Source organism: Physcomitrium patens, chromosome 13 (genome assembly GCF_059467195.1).
Source record: "Physcomitrium patens ecotype Gransden chromosome 13, ASM5946719v1, whole genome shotgun sequence".
Classification (NCBI taxonomy): domain Eukaryota; kingdom Viridiplantae; phylum Streptophyta; class Bryopsida; order Funariales; family Funariaceae; genus Physcomitrium; species Physcomitrium patens.
Genome location: NC_143422.1, coordinates 13,602,838 through 13,627,854, shown reverse-complemented (window position 1 = coordinate 13,627,854; position 25,017 = coordinate 13,602,838). Strand labels below are relative to the sequence as shown.

General features: G+C 29.9%; 2 protein-coding genes across 2 annotated transcripts; one reads left to right on the top strand and one right to left on the bottom strand.

Moving 5' to 3' along the window:
- The first annotated feature begins 22 nt into the window (after positions 1-22).
- LOC112290227 (uncharacterized) lies at positions 23-3,607 on the top strand. The gene is made up of 3 exons (XM_024536309.3): positions 23-1,720; positions 1,860-2,188; positions 2,315-3,607. The coding sequence occupies exons 2-3, from the start codon at positions 1,912-1,914 to the stop codon at positions 3,070-3,072; spliced, it is 1,035 nt and encodes a 344-aa protein (XP_024392077.1). The 5' UTR covers positions 23-1,720; positions 1,860-1,911; the 3' UTR covers positions 3,073-3,607.
- A 1,850-nt stretch (positions 3,608-5,457) lies between these two features.
- LOC112290794 (uncharacterized) lies at positions 5,458-8,852 on the bottom strand. The gene is made up of 5 exons (XM_024537484.3): positions 8,161-8,852; positions 7,150-7,904; positions 6,536-6,664; positions 6,358-6,408; positions 5,458-5,973 (listed from the first exon to the last, which is right to left on the bottom strand). Exons 1-4 carry the CDS (start codon positions 8,274-8,276, stop codon positions 6,368-6,370), a joined length of 1,041 nt encoding a protein of 346 aa, XP_024393252.1. The 5' UTR covers positions 8,277-8,852; the 3' UTR covers positions 5,458-5,973; positions 6,358-6,367.
- Positions 8,853-25,017: the final 16,165 nt, after the last annotated feature.

Here is a 25,017-nt window from a genome sequence, read left to right as displayed (position 1 = left end):
AGGGAGAGATTCGCTGTTATTCTGGGTTCGACAAGGAGGCGGAATTGCGGAGGAATTGCTTCCCCACTCCCTTTGTTGAAGGGTTCCTGCGCCTGCTTGCCAGGAGAAGGAGCTCCATAAGGGATGACATTCCTCATTCAGCAGCATCAAACCTTGAGAGTTTGTGCGTGTACTGTTTAAGTTGCTATCCCCGGAGAACCAAGCTTACGTGTGTGTATGTGTGTGTATGTGTGTGTGTTGATGAGTTGATAGTGACCTGTGACGCGTTATCCGGGTAGCGAAGTGTGAGCGACAAGTGGAAGGTGTGGACTTTGCCTAGGAAGAGCAGAATTTGAGTGGAGGTCGTTGGTGGGGTTGCTTGCCGGCTGTCGGTATTGTAAACGCTGTGCCAGCGTTGGAAAGGATTCTCGTGTGTGTGCTGCGTGTGCTAGCCACTTTGGAGCACTCCGGGTTCTTCTGGTCTTGTTTGGATAATATCGTTTCGTGAGAAGTGATCGATCTGCTTTTTGTGTCCAGAGTTTTGTCGAAGGAGGGTGTGTAGGGAGCTCGGAATTCGTTGTTCGCATGCATCGTTGGGTTGAAATTGTGAGAATGGTCTTCTTAAGGAAGTAGGCTTTAGATTGCGAGCATCGCGTTTCGATTGAGAGCCATTCCGTGAATACTTGAGTGAGAGAAGCAAAAACCAAAAGAAGAAAGAAAGAGTTTGAGGAAGAGTTAGAAAGAAATTGTGATTTCTGCGTGTTGGTCTTAAATTGAGTTGTGGCAGGGCGCTTTCTTGAGTGGCGAAGTCCTTGCTGCTGAACCCATTCTTTATACAAAAGAGGGCCCTTGGAAACGGATCGGGGGAGTTTTTCCGTGACGAGGATACCACGCATTTTCTCTTGGTTTCTTTCATGGTCCAGATAAATTGACTTAATCTGAAATCGTATTTGCTGTGGACTGACCCTTGTGAGTTAGGCATCACTGGGTTGACCTTCTCTTTCGAGCTGGATAATCCAAAGAACGAACCTAAGGATGCTGGCAGCAATGCCCATGCGGAACTGTGGATCTGCGAAACGTAGTCTCTAAAGAACCTAGAGGTTCAAGTATTTAGTGGTGAGAGGGTAGGAATGTCCAGCATCGGGTTCACCTGTATGGGTACCTATGAGCCATAGTCGAGGGCTGAAAGCGCTTCTACCGACATATGCATTTAAATTGAGAATTATTGAGTGGAAAAAAGTGCAAAGCCTATCCGATTAACCTTCAGTTTTATCTACATTGAAATACCCAGCATCAGAGAGTATCACTTGGTTCCAGTGGGAATGCGATGTTAAAATTTCAACAAACTTGCTACCCTGCAGTTTAGCACGAACTCCCCTCTTACATGACATCAACTAGTCGGAAAGTCAGAGAGTGCGACTCCAGAGTTTCAGGGTTGTAGAGTTTTGCTGAAAGGTGCCTGTACAACTCGAAAAATGTTTACGATGCTTCACAGGACAACTTCAAGCAAAACTTCGCGCACCGAGATTCTCATGAGGTTTATTCCCCGGGCGGACGTTTCTTCCCAAATATGGAGGGGCAGAATGTTTATTATGATCATTCTACCTGGTACAATCACCTGAAAAAGTAGAATTCCCCACATATAGTTTTAACAAAATCAATCCGCAGTCAATTTCCCACCCGAAGAAACTGAAGACAATCTCAGATCACGGCCAACAAAACACTGGACGTTGTGAGGCTGGTAAGTTTCGAATATAACAGACATGTTGAGTTAGTCTAAGTGTTGCGGCTTTTATCGTGTTTCAAGCAATATCATCAACCGTTATCGCTAGGTCTTGCAACACTTGCGAATCTAATTAACACCTGGATATTGTGTGAAGGTCTGAGCGTAGTGCTCGTGCGATCTCTGCTATTCTGGTACACAAAAGCGGCATGCCGGAATGGGTGGACCCTTGTGGGCATGAGAGATGCAATTCATGTGCGGGTTTGGATGGCCCAGAAAATGGGCCGTTACCAACCTCTCATGCAGAGGTCTGCTGCCTCTATAAATTTGCTCGGCAATGGCCGTCTCCTTCAATGCTGGAGGCTCGTGATGGACTCTGTGACAGCTGCCCATGGAACTTGAAGGTTCAGCAGCAGGCAATGGTTCCAGAACTAGCAGCCAGTACAATTCATCAGCCACCTCAGGGAATCAGCGATGCACAAGGAGGTAGTAACTCCAGTTGAAAACTCATAATATACTCTCTGGGGTTCGTAGTAGCTAGATGTAGTTGACATAAAGAGACGCGACGTTTCCAGTTCAAGTCCTGGCTGAACAGTCTCTCGTGTGATGCAGGCATCATTCCCAAGTTGGAAGAAGGAGCCACGACGCCTACTTCGCGACCAGCACGGCCCACATTAAAAAAGCTTCAACCGCGGCTCCGAGTTGGACACAAGAAAAAAAATATCGAAATACGGCCACCTAGATTCAAGTCTAAACTTTGGTTTGGATCTTATTCAGATGAGGAGCTAAATCTAGCGTTGGATGCTGTGAATTACTACACGGGATCCAACCTGCCCTTCCACTACCCCGAATCTCGACTGATATTTGCTGCGAGACCCCTCGAGGGGATCAAGTTTGAAGATGTGGACCCTGCGTGTGATCAATATGTCCAAGTTGGAGACGAACATGAACTGAAATACAAGAATTTCGCCCATCAGGTCAAGAAGGTAATCCACTCTGTCTTGGGCAAACAGAAGAAAAATCCGAAGAGATCCCAGAGAAAGAATCCACAAACCAACAGATGTGGGGTGTTTGCGACGTCTCCGGCATCTGGTTCGGCTTCATCGGCTGTGCCTTGCACTTCAGGCGTGTCCATTTCATCTGAAACGGTTCGGGACAAAGCCCATGGTTCCAACACTGAAGCAAGTTCAGGCTTCAGCCCACCTCCGTTGTTCTCATACATAACTCCCCCTGGAATGCATTTGCATGAAGAAGAGGTTTCCATCACCGAGTTAATCATAATATTTGGTTGGGATAAAGTGTTCACTCCAGAAGAGCTTATGTATTTCAACCCTTCTTCAGTGGCCTCTTCCTCGTTCAGAGGAAAATAATAGTTTCAAGGGAATAATCGCTTCCTCCATGCACACGGTGCAAACCAGGGAAATAAAAAGCTCATAGAGACTGAATGACTATCGCCCCAACCGACGGGTTCCAATCCAGTCCAGTGCAGATGTGGTAGGCAAGCACTGTGAGGACCCAACCAACTTTTAGTTGAGACTAGTGGCAGAAGAATTGTAGAAAATAACTGTCAGGGGAGGGTGTGCCAATCTCCACTATCACTGCAGAATCAGTTACAATTTTTAGCAACATCCGTTGCAGGATTTATCCAGCATCCAACTTCTAGTTAATCGACAACGTCGGCCGACTAGACTATTTGTTCTGGTTCCTTTCCATTGTGTCCTAGCACTACTACTGTAGTTAATAACTCTTGAAGTATTTGTTCTTGTTCCTTTCCATTGTGTCCTAGTGCTACTACTGTAGTTAATAACTCTCGAAGTAAATCTTCTATGTGCAACCACTAGTGAAACTATTGTAGCGCCCTTGCCTAAGTTTGATTTTAACTTTGTTTCCTTAGTCCCACCCCAACTCCTAGTCTCAGAGCAAGTCCTTGACTTCTTTCTTACACTTCATTTTGACTCCCTAGTCCTACAAGGTCTTATTCTTCATTTTTTCTACCTCAAGTTTCTAATCACCACTTTTTTAGACTAGCTTGTTGCAAATGTCTTCTATGATCTACCTAGCATTGTATTCATTCTCAAACTCTTATAAAGCTTTGGCAATTGCCATTTGGACCTTAATGTAATATCTACATTTGCTTTGATTAGATTTTTCAAATTTAAATGGTTTTTTTGTAGCTTCAAATTGAACAAACAAACAAGTGCACAATTGTAGCTTATAATACTTGGTTATTAACCTTCTGGCAAATTTTCTTGTCGTCTTCTTTCTTCTTTTTTCTATTCTATGTCAAATGCCTTTTCAAATGATATTGTTGCTCACAATTTTAGCTGAGGACCAACAATCCTTAAACATCACCAATTATTCTCTAAATTCTTGCATTGCCAAATATATGCATGTTTTTTATATCATAAGGCTTTGTAGGATCTTCATTAATTCCAAGAATTTTAGCTAATGGTAGCCAACCAAGAAAAAATCAATCAACTTCTTGAACTTTATTCTCTTCTATGGGAGTATCAAGATCATTGTCTTCTTTATAGTAAAAATAGTTTTTATATGGTCGATATCAATACACCACTTCAAGCATGAGCATACATATATCATGTATTTATTACAAATGGAGGTATAAGAACTAGATAGGAGGCAAACAAACTATATCTTCTTCATCCTTCTAGATGCCTTACAACATTTCTACATTGTTCTCACAACAATGGAAAAATAATAATAGAAAGTGAGATTGTATAGGATCTATGTAGTTGGATGTGCATTGGCTACTTCGTGGTATAATATCTTTATGACATAAAGTTTAGGTTTAGGCTACAAGATCACCTCAAGTTGCTACACACACACCCAAAAAAAATAAAGACCTTTAATTGGCAACTTTTTTTGTGGAAATTGATACCTATCATTACTATGAAGGACCCATATCATCCCTTGTAGTAGTCTTACTAGCTGGTCAACACCTTAGTTTGCGTTTGATTTTGGCTTTCTTTCCCTAATCCTGCCACAACTCCTAGTCCTATACCAAGTCCTTTACTTCTTCCTTGAGTCCCCAGTCCAATGCTTTATTTTTTTTTTCCAAGCATGAGTCTGCTCAACATCCCACCAAGTGGCCAATGTGAGTTTAATTTATTAACTTTTATTTTTGCATTTTTATGAACATTTTCTTATATTATTATTTATAAATGTTTCCACGTCATTTTTAAAAGAAATCCATTTGAAACAATTACTTATGATTTCAACTATAAACATTTTGAATATATATATATATATATATTTATTTATTTATTTAATAAAATGTGATTCAATTAATCAAAGATGAATTTTAAAGAACACAAAATCTCAATGTTAAGTTAATAAGATCTTTATTAAACTTATACGTACTATACATTTATGAATCAATAATTTTTTATTCAAACTATAGGTACAATACAGAATAATGTTGGAAAGATTATTGATTCTGTAATTTAAAGAGCCACTTTAAATTGAAATAATTGTAATTGATTTTTAAAATTTTTCTTGAAATAAAATGAATAATGACAATGTACTTGGCATTTTATTCAGATTGTATGTATTACAGCCTAATAATCAATTTTCTTAAAATTCTTTTAGCTGCATTATAAATCAAACATTATTTGTTTGTTTATTTATGCTTTTGATTCACTTAATTGTTTTGGATACATCATTCAGAAATGCGTCAAAGAACTGGGTATTTCGTACTCTTCAACATAGAACAATACACTAAAAGAAAGAGTACCGTCTTCTAGTAACATTCTAAGCATGCAATATTAGAAGTGTGAATAATTTCACCTCAAGCGAACAGTATTCCACTGAAAAAATCTGCTTCTGAACAGAAATTATACTGCTAGAGTATCATTCGGTATCAGAGATCGATGATGATGTTTGCTATAGTGCTAAGGACCACTGAGAACTACCACAAAGAGAGCGTCGACAAAAGTGGTTTCACAAAGCTGAGGATTTCATCTCAATCAAATAGAGAGAAGCCTTTTAATGTTGTACTCTAGAAACACTCTCGAATCAACATGTTGGCGGAATGAAGGACGAGCTAGTACATCAGCATCGTGTTACAACAATTGCTTGAAAGGCCCAAGACCATCACTAGTTATTTTTACAGGATATAATGCATGGGATGATGGTTTGTGGTCTCTTCTAATGAATGAAGCTGGACAATCTCCACCTGGTCCACGTACCTTTAAACTCACCGAAACTAATTCCATGACAAAGCCTCACAATTCTCATTTCATGACGCAGTATCCCTGCATTTCGATATAACAAAAGAAGGCATTGTCTCAGAATTATTCATCAACGATACAATAGACTGCTCACAACTGCAAAGCTAGAAATGAAAACTCTAAATTTTCTATTCAAGACGCACCTCACGCAGCTCCAAGTTGCATTACTCACCATAGACAAGAACAATTGAAATCTAAGCTAGGACACAACTGAAGAATCAGGTCACACTGCCGAAAAATCAAATGCTGCAGTTGATACCACTACTATACGATACAAGTATACATATTCGCAAGTGTAAGAAATTCCGTCACAAACTGCTCCGGCATGAACAACCCAACTATATCTTCGAAAATAAATACAGTGTCTGAGGAATGCATCGCGCGGTTGAGGCACATGAAGTAACTTACAAATGACAGGTTACGAAGAATTCCAGATTCGCACTACAGGTATTTCCCATCCTAAAGAATTCAGAAACATTTCACGGAGCATCAGTAAAAAAATATGGAAATCAGCAAGGACCACTTTCAACGAACTAGAATGTTTTGCATCATACTCATAAACAAGATCTCACAAACCATTACTTACTTTCATAACCTTCGAAAATGACCTTCTTTAAGTCGCGCGGGTGGCAAGTGATAATCTTTTTTCTCTTCTCTGCCCACATATTGTCTTCTAATTCTCTTCTTTCTCTTTTTTCTCTTTTTTTCTCTTCATCTGTATCAGACACATCCAAGGTAAATAAATGCTGACCAGTGCTGTTAGCCACACGATGGATCGTGCAGGTAAACCTCAAGAACTACGATGAGCTCCACAAAGATATGTGGCAAACGATTTTTCCGACCTTTAAACATCAGTTACAAAGAAACAATCGTAAAAAGCGAGAATATCTGCGCGGATCTGTCCACAGGGTTCCTCCTTTAGCAGAACTTTCCAAACCATATGCATAAGAAACAAAGGAAAACGCTTGCGCAATCTGGGGCATAATAAACAGACTTTATAGGTAGATATTAAACATGATTTACCAAACTATGTTTACACTCGACACAAAAAAAGGACAGTTAATTATGATGTTAGAAACTTCAAGTTGAAGTCGATAATGTGACATCCCACATCACAGCACACTCTCTGCCCGCTTATAAAATACCCAACTTTTAATACATCAAAATCAAATATGCTCCTACTCAAAATCTTTTGATCACCTGCTGAGTCTTCCTTCTTGCGTACATGATAAGAAATATCACTGAGACGTTGCTCTACGCTCTCCACCCTACTCACCAACCCATCCATATTAATATCGAAGCTTGGAACATAGAACGAATTAATGTCCGACAGCGCTGGATTCACCCATTCAGACCCAGATGCAGAGGCTGTGAACATCCAAAGTGCCCCCTCCGACAGACTGTCTTCTTCCACGGGCGCTGACTCTTCTCCTCGTGATTCTTCATCCTCCACCTCCTTCCTATCCTCTTCACATATTTCACCGCAACCACTCTCGTTCTTTGAATTTGCACATTCCTTGTCAGCAACGGCGACCCTCTCCTCTGCTGCTGCTGCGTCGCAAGCAGCTGTCGCTGAAGCGGTATCTGCCAACCTCGTCAGAGACAATACACCCTCAGAGTTCCAGACGAATTTCAGCACCAAATCTGTTACAAGTCCCCTGTAATCGTATCTCAGACTGAACGATTCAGGGCCCTTGGCAATAAGCAACACATATGCCTTGCACATTTCTCTGCTTGTGAGCGGATCTTGGTTGCCAACGTGTAGGGGTGGATACTGTTTGTTGACCCCTTTGAAGTGAAAAGCTGGGCGCCCAATGTAGTAGAATACAGCGTCTGCGATGCATCGGGCAGTTGGCTCATTCTTCACTGTGATATAAAAACAATTGTCCGTCCATTTCGAGGGGCGTATATTGACGATGAAGTTAGAGTTATTCGGACGGGTGACAATCCCACCGCTTGGCAACAATTCAAGGGCGACGAACAAAACCACACATACCAACTGTCACGTTAGACTTTACTTCCAGAAAGACTTAGGATTTGATACGCGACACAAAAAACAAACGAAATCCAAAGCACAAACGAGTGACATCACTGCGGCTCACGAGGGCAGCGAACAAATCACCTCGCCCACTCGCACACAACCCAACACACCTTCTTACAGAAGAAAGGCAGGTTAAAACCCCGGCAGATGCTTCGAGGGGAGGGGCAAACCTAGTTCGCGAACGCTCAAGCAAAGATGAGCCGTAATCGAGTTGAAAAGCTCCCCTGCTTACCCCCTGCAGATGCCGCGAGATCTCTCTAGCAGCGCTTGAGTCACAATCAGGCATTTTGCAAGTACACTTCGTGCCCAAAGCAACCACTCGACCAACAACAACAAAAACCCGCGATCCTCCCACAAATTCTGGCAGACTCCTATAAACCAACACTACTTCCAATTACGGAACCCATCACTGCCACACTCTTTACGAAAAAGGCCCAAAATCTAGAGGCATGCGACTCCCGAGCTACCATACGTTTTTCCCAACAAGCTTTGGTACATCGCGGGTGGGTAGTTGTGAGCTCGTGGGCACATGCGATGTAGAAAGCAACCTGCTACACCTGCAAACATATGCACAAAATCAAGCGAGAGAGAGAGAGAGAGCAGGTTCCTGAACCCAGATTGTGTGGAGGTGCAACTTTCAGTAGCCTCCTTGTAACAATGGACAAACAAACTACAGTAGCCAGCATTGGGTGTGGTGTGGTGCTGATACTAACTAAGTAAACAACTTATGTCAATATTAAGTACTTGTGTTGGGTAACCTGAGCGATGAAACAAGCCCTCTTGATGTGAACTTTCTCACTAGCAAAGGTGGAACATTTACGAAGAAAACTTCACAGGGTTTCGTTTTGGTTGTTAGATGGTGATGACATGAGTTGGTCTGGGCTGTTGATTCAACATGAAATTAGAATTCATGGTGATGGAAACCAACAGGTTATTAAAGGGATTGTGTGAGAATTCGGAATAGGTGTTTTATGGAAGTTCTCTAGTTAAAGTATTGGAATAATAGTTTATGAGGATTTGTTGTGGAATGAGTCAAAGAGGGCTGGGTTTGCATTTTCATTTTGACAGTATTTTAATTCATTTTTTAAAATTTTGGTTTTGACGTTAGAGTTAAGAGTGTACTGTTTTTCTAAGAAGTCACATCTAATAAGAATCATGGATAGATTGATGTGGCACATGGAAACTTGAGCCATGTATTGGTTGGTATTACAAAAAAGCAAGGATTGCAGAATCATAAGATAAAGATTGCAAAGTACTACATATATTGCTAAAACATTAACTTTTTGATTGCACAATTGACCTTCAAAAAGAAGGTCATCTTCAATTTGGACAAATTTACAACTTATTCTAAATAATAATAATTGCTTTTAAAGAAATTATTAATAAAAATCTTACAAAAATATTTATTCAGCATTTAAAATCTTTTATAAGTGTATAAATTCTTTTTGTGAGAAATAAAATATAAAAAAATCTTAAAAAATCCACATAAAGAAGCTAATTAATGAAGCTAAGTTTAACATGAAAATAAATCTATAATAAAGCTCCACTATAATATGCTGCTTAAGCAAAAAATGCCTCGTATGTTGCTTGCACACTATCTTGGACTGGTAAGCGATCAAACCATTTTCTATGTGAGCATAGAAAGTGCCCTTATTCTATGCTAATCTATCTACTAATTCTTTATTCCACAAGCTATTTTAGTGTTTATTGCCCATCATGCCAAAATTTATACCATATCCATCCAAACTCTTCTTTGAATATCACCATATGATTATTTTTTCAAAAACTCTCCAAATGCAAAACACAAGTTCAAAGAAAGTTCTTGACTCTGTCGTACTAGCACATCCTTAGTGTTGTCGTGTTGTAATGCAAATATTGAATGAAAGATAAACAGAAGGATTCTATGATAGTAGAGCTTATAATAACAAATTATTTAGAAACATAGATAAAAGCTAGATAGATAGTAAAACTATTCAATACTAGTAATGCCTTTTGATTATGAGAGCTTCTATTTACTTTGTAAGATCATAAAAATATCAAAATAAAGTAGGTTAGCAAAAATAACATCATGGAAATCTTTAGATGATAGTAAAGAGTAGCTTTTAGCAAAACATTAGATTGATATTTCCATAGGGAGGATTATGAACTAGAGCCAAAACCAAACTATGGAGCACAAAACTACTCACCTATGGCAAATATGGCAATTTTTTAGTTGATTGGAGTCTAATATTTGAAAGAAAACTTGATAGGATTTCTCTAAGTATTTAATTTGAGGGATTTGAGGACATAAAACTTTATAAAAGCTTTGCAAAGCTAAGGTTGTTTTAGAAAACTTTGTTTTGTGTTGAATTAAAAAAAGATTGCATTTTGGTGAATCATTTGGATTTATAGTAGATCAATAAGTAAATTTTATAGGTTTGTGAATATAGTTGTGCTAGATATGTTTTGTGAATTTGAACTTAATTGAGTAATTAAATTAGAAATAATTTAGATTTAAGTGAATTAAGATCTTAAAAATTGGATATTAAAGGTTAGTAAAGATTTGTAGGATTTTGAGCAATTTGCCAATTGAATTAAAAAAAATCTTTTGTATATTGATATTTGACTTAATTTTTAATATTTATAAAAAATTTAAGAATAAGATAATAATTTAAGGAAAAAATATTGATATTAGAGGATTTATATTGAGATTAGAGAAAGAAGACAATTGACATGCAAGTAGATTAAGAGCATTTTCTTACAATTTATGGGTTAAAATGTCTTCAAACTTTGTTTCCTTGTTGTCAATTAGCAAATTGAAAAATATAATAAACTTGAATCAAGATTAATAATTGATATCATAATTATAGAGGTTTAAATTTTTTTATGGTGTTTATGTAGAATTTGACTAAATATTTTTAGAATCTATTTGAGGTTTGATTAAGATATTTAGAATTTCATTGATATTTAATTAGAATTCTATTCTTATTAGAATTTATTTAATATTTATTTAATTTAATGAATTAATTTATTTTTGATTTCTTGAAGATTTAATTAATATTTTTTAGGATTTTTTTAAAGGTTTTTAGGATTTTAAAGATTTTAAAGATTATTTAAGGTTATGATAACTTTGTAATATTTAATATTATTAAATCTTCTTCTAACCTAGTTATTTTTCATGGACATACATATTTATCCAGATTAAAGGAATTAGATAGAAGCAAGTAGATACAAGTAAATTTGATAATATTTTGTGGAGGAGTTTTATAAACATTGATTTGACTTTATATGTGTTTGTAGGTCATTGATAGATTAAAAACTTTGCTAACAAGTTGGTCATGTATTATACATGTTGGTGACTTATGATATAAATTGGCCATATGGTGCACATGTATAAAAATTAACTTAAAAGTTAGACATGTGTCTTACAAGTTGGACATGTGTTAGAGGTCTTATATAATGTCACTACATAATTCTTTATTAGATAGTATATGTGGAAGCAAGAATGATGTCTTTTTTTTATTATTATTTTTGTCAACTTCTTTTTTCTTCTTAGTCTTATTTCAAGAGTCTCTAATCTTCTTGTTTTTGGCAATAGCTATTCTAAATTTAATATTGTACTATCTTTGAATAAATATTTACTCTTTTTTAGTGATAAAATAATGTATTAATATTTTTATTATTTTTAATTTATATCCTTGATAGTTTGATAAGAATACTAATTTATTATTCTTATTTTATTTTAGAAGTGAATAAATTACTCCACATTTTTTTATTGTGCTTTAAAAATTACAAACTATCCACATTTAAACCAATATTTTAAATATTCTAATATATATATTTTTTAAAGAAAGTGGTCTATCTTTTTTCATAGAAAATTTTATTTGATATTAAATTTTGCAAATCACTCTCATCTAATTTGGCTTATAGATTTATTAAACTTATTTATTATAAGAATAAAAGAAAAAATTATGGATAATATACTTAGTTGAAGCAAAAATAAATTTGAAGCTATTACAAATCTTCATGAGCTTGTCAAAACTCTTAGGGCGAAAATTTCATGTATTACCAATGTCAACTATAGAAATATTATTTCTTTGCCAATAGAAGAAGTCAATAATAAAGTTTAAAGTCTACACCAAAAAGTTGTAAAATTAAAAAAAACAAGAAGATCAACCTTTTAATTAAATTTGAGAAGTCCCGTTATTACAAGTATAAAAGAGGAAATAATTAGTATATTACAGAAATTTGATAGAATAAGATCAAAATTTCAAGAATTTTTACAATAAATCAAGTTTTATCTAAGGTTACATTATTTCCAACATCTTAATGGTTTTACTCAAGTTATACTCAAAGGCATACTTTTATCTAGAAGTATTCTTTCTTAGTTTGTATCTTTGATGGAAAAGCATAGACATCTTCTATATAACTTTAATTCATTTTTGAAAGTATTTACAACCACATTTGAAGAAAGAGATTGACAAATGATTGCAAAAACTAAATTCCTTCTTTTATGACAAGGATCACATTCAACTTTCATATATGTTGTTGAATTACAAAACCTTACTTGTCATGGAAATTAAAATGATAAAATCCTTATTAATCAATTATAATATGGATTAAAAGATAATGTCAAATATTCATTATTGATAATGTTGAAAGTAAACTCATTAGAATAATTTTTACCAAAGCTATTGTATGCAATAATCAAATTTTTCTAAGACGCCAAAAACAAATAATTAGTTGGAGAGGAACAATTTAAGTTATAATGACAATTCTTAAATTTTTAAAAAATTATTCATTAAAATTAGAATCTATAGAAATTAATATAGTGTGTTTCAAATCTCACATTAAGCAAAAAAAGATACAACATTATTAAGATAGATTGTGCTTATATTATAGAGAATCTAGAGATACTATTTATTATTATTCAAAGAAGCAATATAATCATAGAATAAAGAGCATGGTTGTTAAAGATGACAATGTTTTAAAAAATAATTTTATTGAATTACAATGAAAAGCGTGGCATTAATATCTAATAGAATATCTAATAAAGATTATATTTTCTTCTTAGATTCATTACCTTTCTTTATAATTGATGTTTTTTTAGTACCAAAATATTGCAAATCCTTTGCCTTATTGGATTTATAATTGTTAACTTGTATTATAAATGAAGACTTTGTTAAAAATGGAAAGTACTCATTATCAAGAAAACTAAGTTCATGCATGTATAAGTCACAAATAATTGTATACAATCTTCAAAAGATGCTATTCATGAAATTATTCTTATAAAAGTAGCAAATAATAATCATAATAGCATAATTATATTTAATATTATTAGATATTTTTTTGATCTAATTATTTTAGTTTTATTGTGGTTATAAAATTATTATCATCAAATAGATTAAATTACTTTTAATATTTAATTATGGAAGGTTAATAGAAAAATGAAACAATAAGATCCTAACAAGTCTAATATAACCTTAAATAAATTCTAATTAAATCTAATAAAGCTTTAACCAATCTAAAAGAAATTTAAAAGAAATTACTAAATAAACATGAAGAAGTTGTATATTAATCTTAAAGAAAATAATAAAAAAATCCAAAAAATACTAAAATAAAAACCTTCAAAAAATATTAAATAAAAAAATCTTAAAGAAATAATAAATGATTTTAAAGAAATAAAATAAATAGATCTTAAATAAATCTAAAATAAATCCTAATCAATTCTTAATACAGTGCTTAATAAATCCTAATTAAATTCCAACAAAATCCTAAATAAATCATAATCAAATCCATATTAAATTCTAATTATATCCTAATAAAAAAATAAAAAAATCTAGTCAAATTTCAATGAAATCACAAGAAATCCTAATCAAATTCTAAATCCTAAATCAAACCTTAATAAATCCTAATAAAATACTAATTATATTTTAAATCCTAAACCAAATCCTAATTAAATCCTAAATCCTACACCAAATCCTAAAGAAATTCTAAATCTAAGTTAACTCTTAAACAAATTCTAAACAAATCCAAAAAAATCTTAAATAAATCCTAATCAATTCCTATTGCTACTTTGAAATCTCAATAAATATTAATTTAATCATTGATCTCAACTAAAATTTTATATACATTTCAATTCAAAAAAAAATTATAAATATATAAAATTTAAGAAAAATTGAATTCACCAATTGAAAGAAAAAACTCTTTAATCTCTTAGATATTGACCACTTTCTTTATCCGACCTAGATGTTGATCTTTTAGCAATGATTTCTCCTTTTTAAACCATTCAATTGCTTAAAAAATTGGCTATTGTATAGATTTGTAATTTTAAATTGCTTTCACTAATTTTTTCTTCAATCAAATTAGTAAATTTTTTAGGATTGCAAAAATCCTTATGGACTCTAAACTTCAAATATCCAAGATCCTAATCCAATAAAAGCTAACTATTTGACGAACATCAAATTTTTTAAAAAAATTTAAGATAAGCATAATATCAAATCTATATAATTTAATCTATAAATATGCTATTATATTCACAAAATCCTCAAAATTATAAACTTCTTTTTATTTTTTTATGTCCAAATTCTTTGAATATATCTCTTACTTTGAAAAGTCCTTAAAAACTCAACATGCCTTCAAGTTACATAAAAATAACTTCTAAAAGACTCTTTACTAGTTTTTCTCAAATTTCATACTCGAATTGATCATAAAATCTTAGAATTATTGTAGGTGTGCAGTTTTATGCCTTAGGATCTGATTTTGATCCTAGTTCACAATTAGCCCTCTTTGGATGTTAATTCTTGGTATTTTGGAATAAATTTTTCTAAAATCTATTCTAAATTCTCTTCTAAAAATATTTATATGATTTATTTCTTAATCTACTTAATTTTATCTTATTATTGGCCTTCCATAGAAATAGAATTCATTTTTTTATAATAAAAACAACTATATATATATATTAAATTCTTTTACTACCTTCTTATTATTTATCCCTATTTTTCTATTATATCTTTCTATGAGGCTCTTTTATAATAAAATTTTTATTTTTATTTTTTACTATATAATTGTGTTATCACATAATAATGGATATGTGTGGATTATCAAGAACTAAATAAGATCATCTTCAAAAATAAATATTTTCTATCTTTGATATTGAAACTTCTTGATCAATTAAATCAAACCAAGATCTATATAAAAATAAATTCAGAATGAATATACAATTTGATATGTATTAAAGAAGGTGCACAATAAAAGATTATGTTTTGAAAGAAGTATGAAAATTTTAAATACAATGTCATGCCTTTTGGACTTACAAATATATCAATTGCTTTTTGACATTTAATAAATAATAATTTAAAAGAAATTTTGGATGATTTTTCAAAACTTTTAACTAAATTTTTTTTAATCTATTATATGAATACAAAGAATATGAATTTAATGTTTGTTACATATTGTAAAAATTTAGAAATTGTAAGATTTTATGCCAAGATAGAAAAAAATATTTATTTTATACAATTCAACTTAATGCTATATTTTTTAGAATATATTTTTTAAATGATTGGCTTTTGATGGATCCAAAAAAAATTACATTATCATAGGTTGGAAGATTTTAAAAATAATAATAATATTTAATATTTTTTTAGAATTTTTGAATTAGTATCAAAAATTTGTTAAAAATAATTCTCAAGTTGTAATTTTAATTATATGTTTGACTTGTAAAGGTAAACTTAAGTAAAATAAAGAAGCTGAACTAATATTTGAAGCTTAAAAGACAAATTTTATTTGTACACCAATCTTGTGTTGCATCAAATTTTTCATGAAATTTTTTATAGAAATAGTTGCATTAGACTTTGCCTTGAGTGTGATATTATCACAAATAGAAGTAGATGACAAACTTCACCTTATAGATTTTTATTCATGAAAATATTTTGTAATTAAGATTATTTATAAGATCCATAACAAATAATTTCTTGTAATTGTGGATTCATTTCAAGAATGACACCATTATTTGAAAGATGCCCCTAACATGGTTATTTTTTATATAAATTATAAGAACGTCAAGTATTTTATGTGAGTACTCATTTAAAATTGTTACAAGCTTGTTAGAACATGTTTTTGTAAAGATTTGTATTTAATATTACTTTTGGCCAAGAAAAAAATAGTGTTTGTTAAAAATCCTTTCTACATATTTTTATCTTGTGCCAAAAGATGAAAATAAAACTTTTGATTAACAAGAAAAAATTCTTTTAAAGGTAGAGCAATTTTATCTTTGAGCAATGAAATCAATGGTAATTATTGATTCTTTTTTTTTGATTAAGTCCAATTAAGTGTATCCTCAAATCTTCTTGTTCATGAATTCAAAAATAATTCTTTTGAATCTCATAATACTTCTAATTTTAATTTCAAGAATAATTTAATTTACTTTAAAAGATACTTACATATTCTAAAAGATGAAGTATAATTATAAGCTCTTCAAGAGCATTACAATTTATAAATTGCAAGATATTTTGGATACAATAAGACCTTAGAAGTGAGTTCTACAAATGAATCAAAATTAATAGAATTGTGAAAATAATAGTTTTAAGTTATTTAAATTAAAATATTATAATTAAAAAATCTTTTGAATATATATATATATATATATATATATATATATATTTTAGAATTTAAAAGGATTTATATAAGAGTCTTAGTAGAAAAAAAATCATTAAAATTAAGTTTTATTAAAACTCAGAGATAATTAAATTAATTAATTTAGTATTCTTACTTACTATTAAGTAGTATTATTTAGTCATTAAAACCAATGTCTACATTGGTCTTTTATCTATATGAATTATTTACAAAAAATCAATAAATTTTAAATATCAATTAAATAAAGTATAAAAAGAGCCTTATATTTTTTAAGTTATTATAAAGAAAAAATATTTATAATTTATTTATGTTAATTCCAGTAGTATAAAAAATCACAAAGATAAAAAAAATTAGCCTTAAATACATAATAGAATTTCAAAAATATTATAGAGATTTTTAGAATTTATTTATCATTTATTTATAATTCTCATGGAAGTTTTAGAATACTTTCAAGATTTAAATAAAAATAAATTTTACTACTTAAAGAGATTATTATGAAGGAATAAAAAAAATTGAATGCCTTAGAATATTCTTAAACCAATTGGATATTTTTAAACATCATACTGAAGTCAAAGATGCAAAAATATTAGTATTACTAGTAAAAAATATGAGAACTAGCAGCAAGTATAATTATTATAAAAAAAAAAAAAAAAAAAAAAATGTGTACAAGTCTCATATGGATTATAGTACCTTAGATGTACATAGGAGAATAAGAGCAAGGCCTTATAGCCTCTCCAAGCCACCCTTATACACTACTTGTGAGCTTTAGTGAGACTCAATTTATTGATCTATTAAGCAAATTATTCTTGATACAAAAATTATTCACTAAATTTTCTAAATATTTATTTTTTATATTTTAATCTTTATATTTTATTCATAATAATTCGATTTTATATATTTTTATATCATTAAAAATTTAATAAAATTATTTATCTAAAAATATATATTTTATATTTTATATTTATTTTATATTAGATAAAAATCTAATAAATAGATTATAACTTGTTTTTTAGTGTTTAATTTCTTGATTGAAGTTCTTTATCTTCTTTTTTTATTTTTCTTTATTTTTTTTTATTTTCTCTTCTTAATTTATACCACCAATTGCAAGTAACTTTCAAATGAGGCCATCTTTTAATTTGGATTGAAAGGTGAATTTTATCCTTACACTAGAATTAATTTAGATTTTTTATTTTTGATTTTTTATTTTTAATTTTTTTTATAGATTTAAATGTAAAAGGAAATTAATGAGTTTGTAAAAATCATGTGATATTTTTTTTAAATCAAAAACTCCTTATCATTGACTTTATAGACTAGGTATTAGGATTTATCAAGAAAAAATTAAGCTATTTCTATATCAATACAATAGTGATTTTTTTGTTTCTATAGATTTTAATTACAAATCTTTTCATATTCAACTTTTATGATTCTATATTTGTAATATTAGATTGTTTTATTAAAATGATATATTTTTTTATCATTTATAAAATATATCATAGATGAAGAAAAAGCTTAATTTTTTCTTGATAATATTTATCAATATTATAGATTATCAAGTAATATTATATGAAATAGAGGGAATCAATTTGTATCAAAGTTTTAGAGAATTATTTTTATTTATTAGAGCTATATATAAAAATAAATAATTAATTAAAAAAACCTTAAGAATGACAAAAAAATCAATATAAATGTCTATTACAATTAACAACTTCAATTACAAGTTGAAAACAAGATATGATTATTTTTTCATAATATTAAGACTATTTGCTCTTGTGACAAATTGGTTTATTGTAGATTTGATCCATTTTTTATTTATGAATAGATCAATCTAGTTTCATATTAACTATATCTATTGAAGTCTATGAAGATCTACTGTAAATTCTATATATCTCTTTTTAATCCATATAAGACAATGTATAAATTTAAAAAAAAAAAAAAAAAAAAATGTCACTTCTTCTTATAAAAATAGACAAAAAAGATGAATTCTTAATAGAAGAGATCTTAGATTTGAGGTAGTACCAATATAGGTTAAAATATCTTGTATATTGATATAGATATGACATTAATAAATGCACATAGAATCTATGTAGAAATCTTATAAATATAGCAAGAAAGGTTAATGTTTTTTATTAACAAAATTTATTAAAACCAAGATGAAGAGTCAAAAAAAAATTGCTATAAAATATATCAAATTTAATAAAGATTATTATCTATCTTCTATCTTTATTAGTAATTTCTTTGTAATTGAAGCATTAAAAAGATTAAGAATTAATAATCAACAAATTCAATTCAAGATTTATTATTTGCTAAGTTATTAAATAATGCATTAAGATTGTCATAACTTTCAAGATGATGTAATAGAAATGAAGACCTTTGAAAATAACATGTTCTTTTTCAAATAAATGGCAAGATACAATGTCTTTGATATCACAATCTTGGAAGTGAATTTTAATGTTTTATAATATTATTGGAGGTAGGAACCAGTCCTAATAGTATTTCATATGTTTAATTTGAAGGAAGTTATAAAGTCCTCAATAATAATTAAATAACATGATTGACTTTTTTCTTTGGTATGAAACACTATCAATAGTTGACGAAACCTATCAACTACCTTCAAAGACTATAAAGAGAAGAGTATGTAACAAATACAATTTGTTGCATCTTAGACTTCATTAATTTAAAAATCACCACTCCTTGTAGAATTTGTCTTTAAAAGAGACAATATTTTCATAGACATAATCAACATTAATAATTATCAAATAAAAAAAGTTGGATAGATGTATCTTGTAAGTAGGACACATATTGAAGGTCCTATAGAATATCACCATGAAAGTTTTAGTTATATATATATATATATATATATATATATATATATTAAAAATAAGGCCTTCTCCACTTTTTTCAATTCCTTTCTTGATTCTACTCTAGTTTTATACTTTTTGGCAATAGCCATTTCAATTTCTTCTTGAATATACATACTTTTTATTTTTATTTTTATTTTTTATCTCTCTTTGATATATGTTTCATTTATTTATTTATATTTTTTAAGTTCTTATCTTCAACATTGAAGTCCCATCTTTCTTTGGTTATCATTTAGATGTTAGCCATTTTGATCTAGTTGTTATCTAGATATAAATTTAATATCATTAAACCTTCATTTAAGTTCCAATTGCATATTATTTTGTATTTATCTAGGTTTGAATCAAAAATAATTCTATCTTCATCTTATTTTAGCTAAACATTATTTGATTTTTATTTAGATTTCAACCAAATAAATTTGTATTATCTAAAAATTAATCTAAAAATGTGCTAATCATCAAGTTGTAGAAGAGTTTGATCTCACTTTAAAGTTGGATTTACAACCCAAAAATAATACATAAGTATCCATTTTTTTATCATAAAACAGTCTTAAATTAATATTATTACACTTTTATTAATTCTAAAAAAACCTTAAATTAATAAATTAATTTTTTGATAGATATGATATTTAGATGGCTTTTTTAATTTAGATGTAATGTATATTATGGATGAAAAATTGAAATGACTATATGTCCAACTAATAGATTTTAATTGGTGAAATTATTAAAAGCACAATTTTAAATTATTTAGATATAAAAATATTAAGATTAAAGAGTCTATTTAATTATTTAAGTATTTATTAGAATTTATAAGATTTTACAAGTTATAAGAGTTTTATTAGAAAAAAAATCATAAAATAGAATCTCAATAAATATTAGAAGTAATTATTTTTATTTTTTTAATTTATTTATTTTTAAAACTTAGCATTTAGTTATTGAGATTAATATCTCTATTGGCCTTCTATCTACATGTAGTACTTACTAAAAAAACCTATAAATATTAGTTAGTAGGTAAAAGAAGCATGAAAAATGTCTTCATGTATTTTAAATTATTAAAATAAAAAAATAGAAATTTTAGTTGATTTAAATTGATTCTATCACTATAAAGAATTACCAAGGTAGAAAAAAGTATCTTTAAATTGATATTAGCACCATAAAAAGTTATAAGAATTTTTAGAATTTATTTAAAATTTATTTAAGAAATTTTAGAATAATTTTTTAAGACTTTGATAAAAATAATTTTTATCACCTTGGCAGACCATTATGAAGAAATTGAGCAAGATTTGAAGGCTCTACTAAAATTCTAAGTTAATTGGATATTTTTAAATATATTGAAAAAATAGAAATTACAAAATAAATAGTTTTACTCGTAAAAAATAAGAAGATCAAATAAGAATAAAATATGGTAGTTGTAAGAGAAAAAATGTACATGTTTGATATGGATTGTATCACCTTAGGCGTAAGATAAGAGGATAAGAACAAGGCATCATAGCTTCTTTAGGACACTTTTAAACCCTAATTGTGAACCTTAGTGAGGCTCAAATCTTTAATCTCTTAAGCAAGTTATCCTTGAAATAATACATATTTATTTAAATTTTTAATTATTTACTTTTTATATTTAAATTATTCTAATCTATTCACAATAAGTTAGATTTTAATTTTTTTGTATGCATCAAAAAGATATAAAACTATCTACCTAATAATATAATATTATATTTATTTTTATCTTCTACTTTGTGAAAATCTAGTGAACAAACTATGACTAGTTTGGAGTGTTTCATTATTATTTGTATTTATTTTATTTTTTTTGTGTCCATAAAAAGAAAAAAAATAAAAAAACAATCACTTCATAAATATTATTTCATTAGAATAATTTTAAGTTGGTTTTCTAGCCTCAGACAAACCTAAATACTTCTTATAATATTAAAAATTATAATAAATACTATAACTTATTTTTTAAATATTTTTTTTAGATTTAGATTTATATTTTTTGGCCCAAAGAAAATAATACATTATTGGTTTTATAAAAATTAATTAAATTATAAACATCTAAACTTATATTTAAGTATTTTTCATGATTATTTAAATTTTAAAATTTTATATTTAATGATTTAATCTATTCTAAATAAGTTTTTATAAAAAAATTCAAATATTTTAAAATAAAATTAAATAATAACTAAATAATATCAAATTTTTATTAATTTTTTTAATTAATAAAATATAATAATTATTATCATTTTAAGAATTGTTTTGCATATTAAATTTTAATCTCAGTCTAATAACCTAAATAAATATTAATAATTTTTAAAGAATTTTCAGATGTAGATTATACAAGAAACATTGATACTTAATGTTTAATTATTGGCTACATATTGTTTTTAGTTGGTAGTGCAATTAATTGGAATAGCAAGAAACAACATTTGCATTATCTATTACTGAACAAGAGTACATGGCAGCTACTTTTGCAACAAAAGAAGCAATATGACATTACAAATATTCAAAGATATTGCATTCTACAAAAAGATCTAATAACTATTTTCAATGATAACCAAAATTATATTTTTTTCAAAGAATCCTATATTCTATATTTACACTAAGCATGTTGAAATTCAACATTACTTTCTTTGTAAGAAAATTGAAGATGATAAGAGTTACTTAGTTTTTTATAGCACTAAAAAATTAGTTGCAATTATTTTGACCAAATGTCTAACTTGTGAAAAGCATTGTAAATTTAAAGAGATGATGGAAATCATTAAATTGGATTTATCTAATATATCATTATGTCATGGACATATGCATGTAAGCCAATAATTATATGTATAAATAGGTAGAAGTAAGTAAAAATAGATAAAAGTAAGTTAATTCTATAATATTTGCTATGAAAGCTTCCTAGAAGCTTAATAGACACCGCTTTGACTTTATAGGTGTCTTTAATTGACTTTTTGGATTAAAAACGTAGTCAAAACGTTAGCCATGTGCTACACATGTTGTTAGCTTAAAGACCAAGCTAACTATGTGGCCCACACATAGAAAAACTTGCCTTGTAAGTCAAGGCATGTGTCCTACAAAGTCAATACATATTGAAGGTCCTGTAGAACATTGCCACATAGACCCTAGTTAGATAGTATATATAGAGACAAGAGTGAAGCCTTCTTCATTCTTGTCAACTCCTTTTTTGCTTCCAATCTAGTTTCAAGGATCTCTAGTTTTTTTGGCTTTTGGCAATAGCCATTCCAGTTTCTTTCTTAATATACATATCAAGTTATTTCTATTTTGTCATCTTTCTTTGAGAAAAGTCTCACTTATTTATTTATTTTTTATCATGTTCTTATTCTTGACAGATTGACAAGAGTGTACTTACAATATCAGAGCTTTGTCTAATCTTGATAAAGAGTGGATTATCCCTTTCTCTTGATAAGACATAAGCATATTAGAAGTTGTAGATTACCCTCTTCTAAACTGATATTATCCTTAGTATTTTCTTTGTTCTCAAGTCCTTTCTTCTATTTGTCTTGAACAATATTAGACATCTTCTCTTTTCTAAATATTATCATGGCAGAATTTGCTGAAATGAAGAGTGCAAGGGCACAAATGTAAGAGCAATTGAGGGAGTTAATGCTTGCGATGCATCAACTAAATTTACCACCACAAGGAGCAATAAGATTCGCAAGAAGTGAAGATATAGAAATGATTGGAATTGCTGCAACATGTGCACCCAATCATATCTTTTTTTCTATGGTGGAACGTCCTTCCATTGTTAGAGAACCTAGAATTGCCCTATTCGAGAAGTTTGATGATACCAGATCAAAGTTTAGAAGATTTATCAATCAAGTATAACTTGTGATTGAACTTCAACTCCAAAGCTATTCAACTTCAAGATCGCAAGTTAGATTCATTGGTATGCTTCTTTCAAGTTCAGCATTATCATGGTTTTCATCTTTTCTTAAATGACGAGATCCAATATTGGATAATATAGAGGCTTTTTTGGCAGAGTTTTGATCCATATATAGAAAACATGATGCAATTTGTATTACAACCAATAAGATCCGTATTTTGCGACAAGACAATCGATCAATAACGTTGTATGCTTCACAATTTTGAAAACTTGTAATTGATATCAAGTGAGATGATGCTGCACTTATTAGCCAATTTCTCTACAGATTACAATATAAAGTAAAAAAATTAATGCTCAACTTACCTGATCTTCAAATATTGAGTCAAGCAATTGACTTTGCTATGAAGTGCGACAATTATCTTTTTGAATTTCGACATGAGAAGCATACAAGTGGACATCAATGTTACTATAATTCAATGGCAAAACCAACATCTCTTCAACACATACATTCGGAAGTAGAAGATATGCAAATAGATGTGGTACGCTTCAAATCTCTTACTGAGCAAGAAAAGACTCGTCGTCGTTAGGAAAGATTGTGCTTGTATTGTGGAGAATCTAAGCACACTACTCAACATTGCCCAAAGAAATGACGCAACCATAAGATGAGGAGTACGGTGATCAAAGAAGATAGCATGTCAGAAAACAAATTTGTCCAGTTACAATAGGGACCGTTGTCAAGTTGTGGTTTGGCTACTGTATGAAAATAATGTAATTATGTACTTAATATATAATTTATTTCAGTAATATGGTGAGAGCCATGTTAGTAGATTTAGTTGGTTATAAAATATAATTTGATTATTATCTTGAGAAGAGGTTGTTTAAAAAGATTACTATAGAATTTGTATAATGTTAATTTCTTTTGATAGTGGCTTTTAAGATTGGTTTTGGTTGATAGTAACTTCTTAATATTTAGAGTCACCTTTGTTAGACATTGGTGACCTTTGAAAACTTATTTTGATTCTTTTATTTGATGTTTAGAGCATAAATTATATAAATCTTATAAGAAAAAGGATTGAAGAAGGGTTTTGGTAGCAAAGGGAGTAATTAGGGCATCAATATAAATGAATGGAGATGAATGATGAAAATCTCCATTCTTATTGGTCAAAAATCATAACCAATAGGCTTTGAGGAGGCTGCCCGAGGCCATATTAGGGATTAGGGTTAGATTCTCGGAGCCATTTGAGCTTTGAAGGCTAAGATCGGCAAGTTTAGATTTTTGGCTATGGTTTTGGTACAAGTTATGTATAGTTTGGTGTTTATATGAAGGAGATACAAGCGCTCAAAGTTAAGGTGTTGATTTGGGAGCTATTGTCACTCTGTTTGGCATAACGCACGTGTACATATAGCAATTGAGGATCGGCGACTGCAACTAAAGAGAGCACTTTTGCGGCTACACTTTTTACATAGTGTTTGCTGGATTCCAAGTTGGAGTGAAGGAATTATGGATTTTGAAGTCAGCACATGCAATCTAAGGGTAGTAAGTGACCCGATTTACTAGTGGTTGTATCTTGAGCTATATCTTAAGCAATTTGACAAGATTTTGGCTCAAATTTTCAGGAAATGTGTGATTTCATGTAAATAATCTTTGTACATAAGTTTTATGACATTTGAGTATTGGATTCTAGAGATATTAAGAAAATAGTGCTCAAGTGCTTGTAAATTAG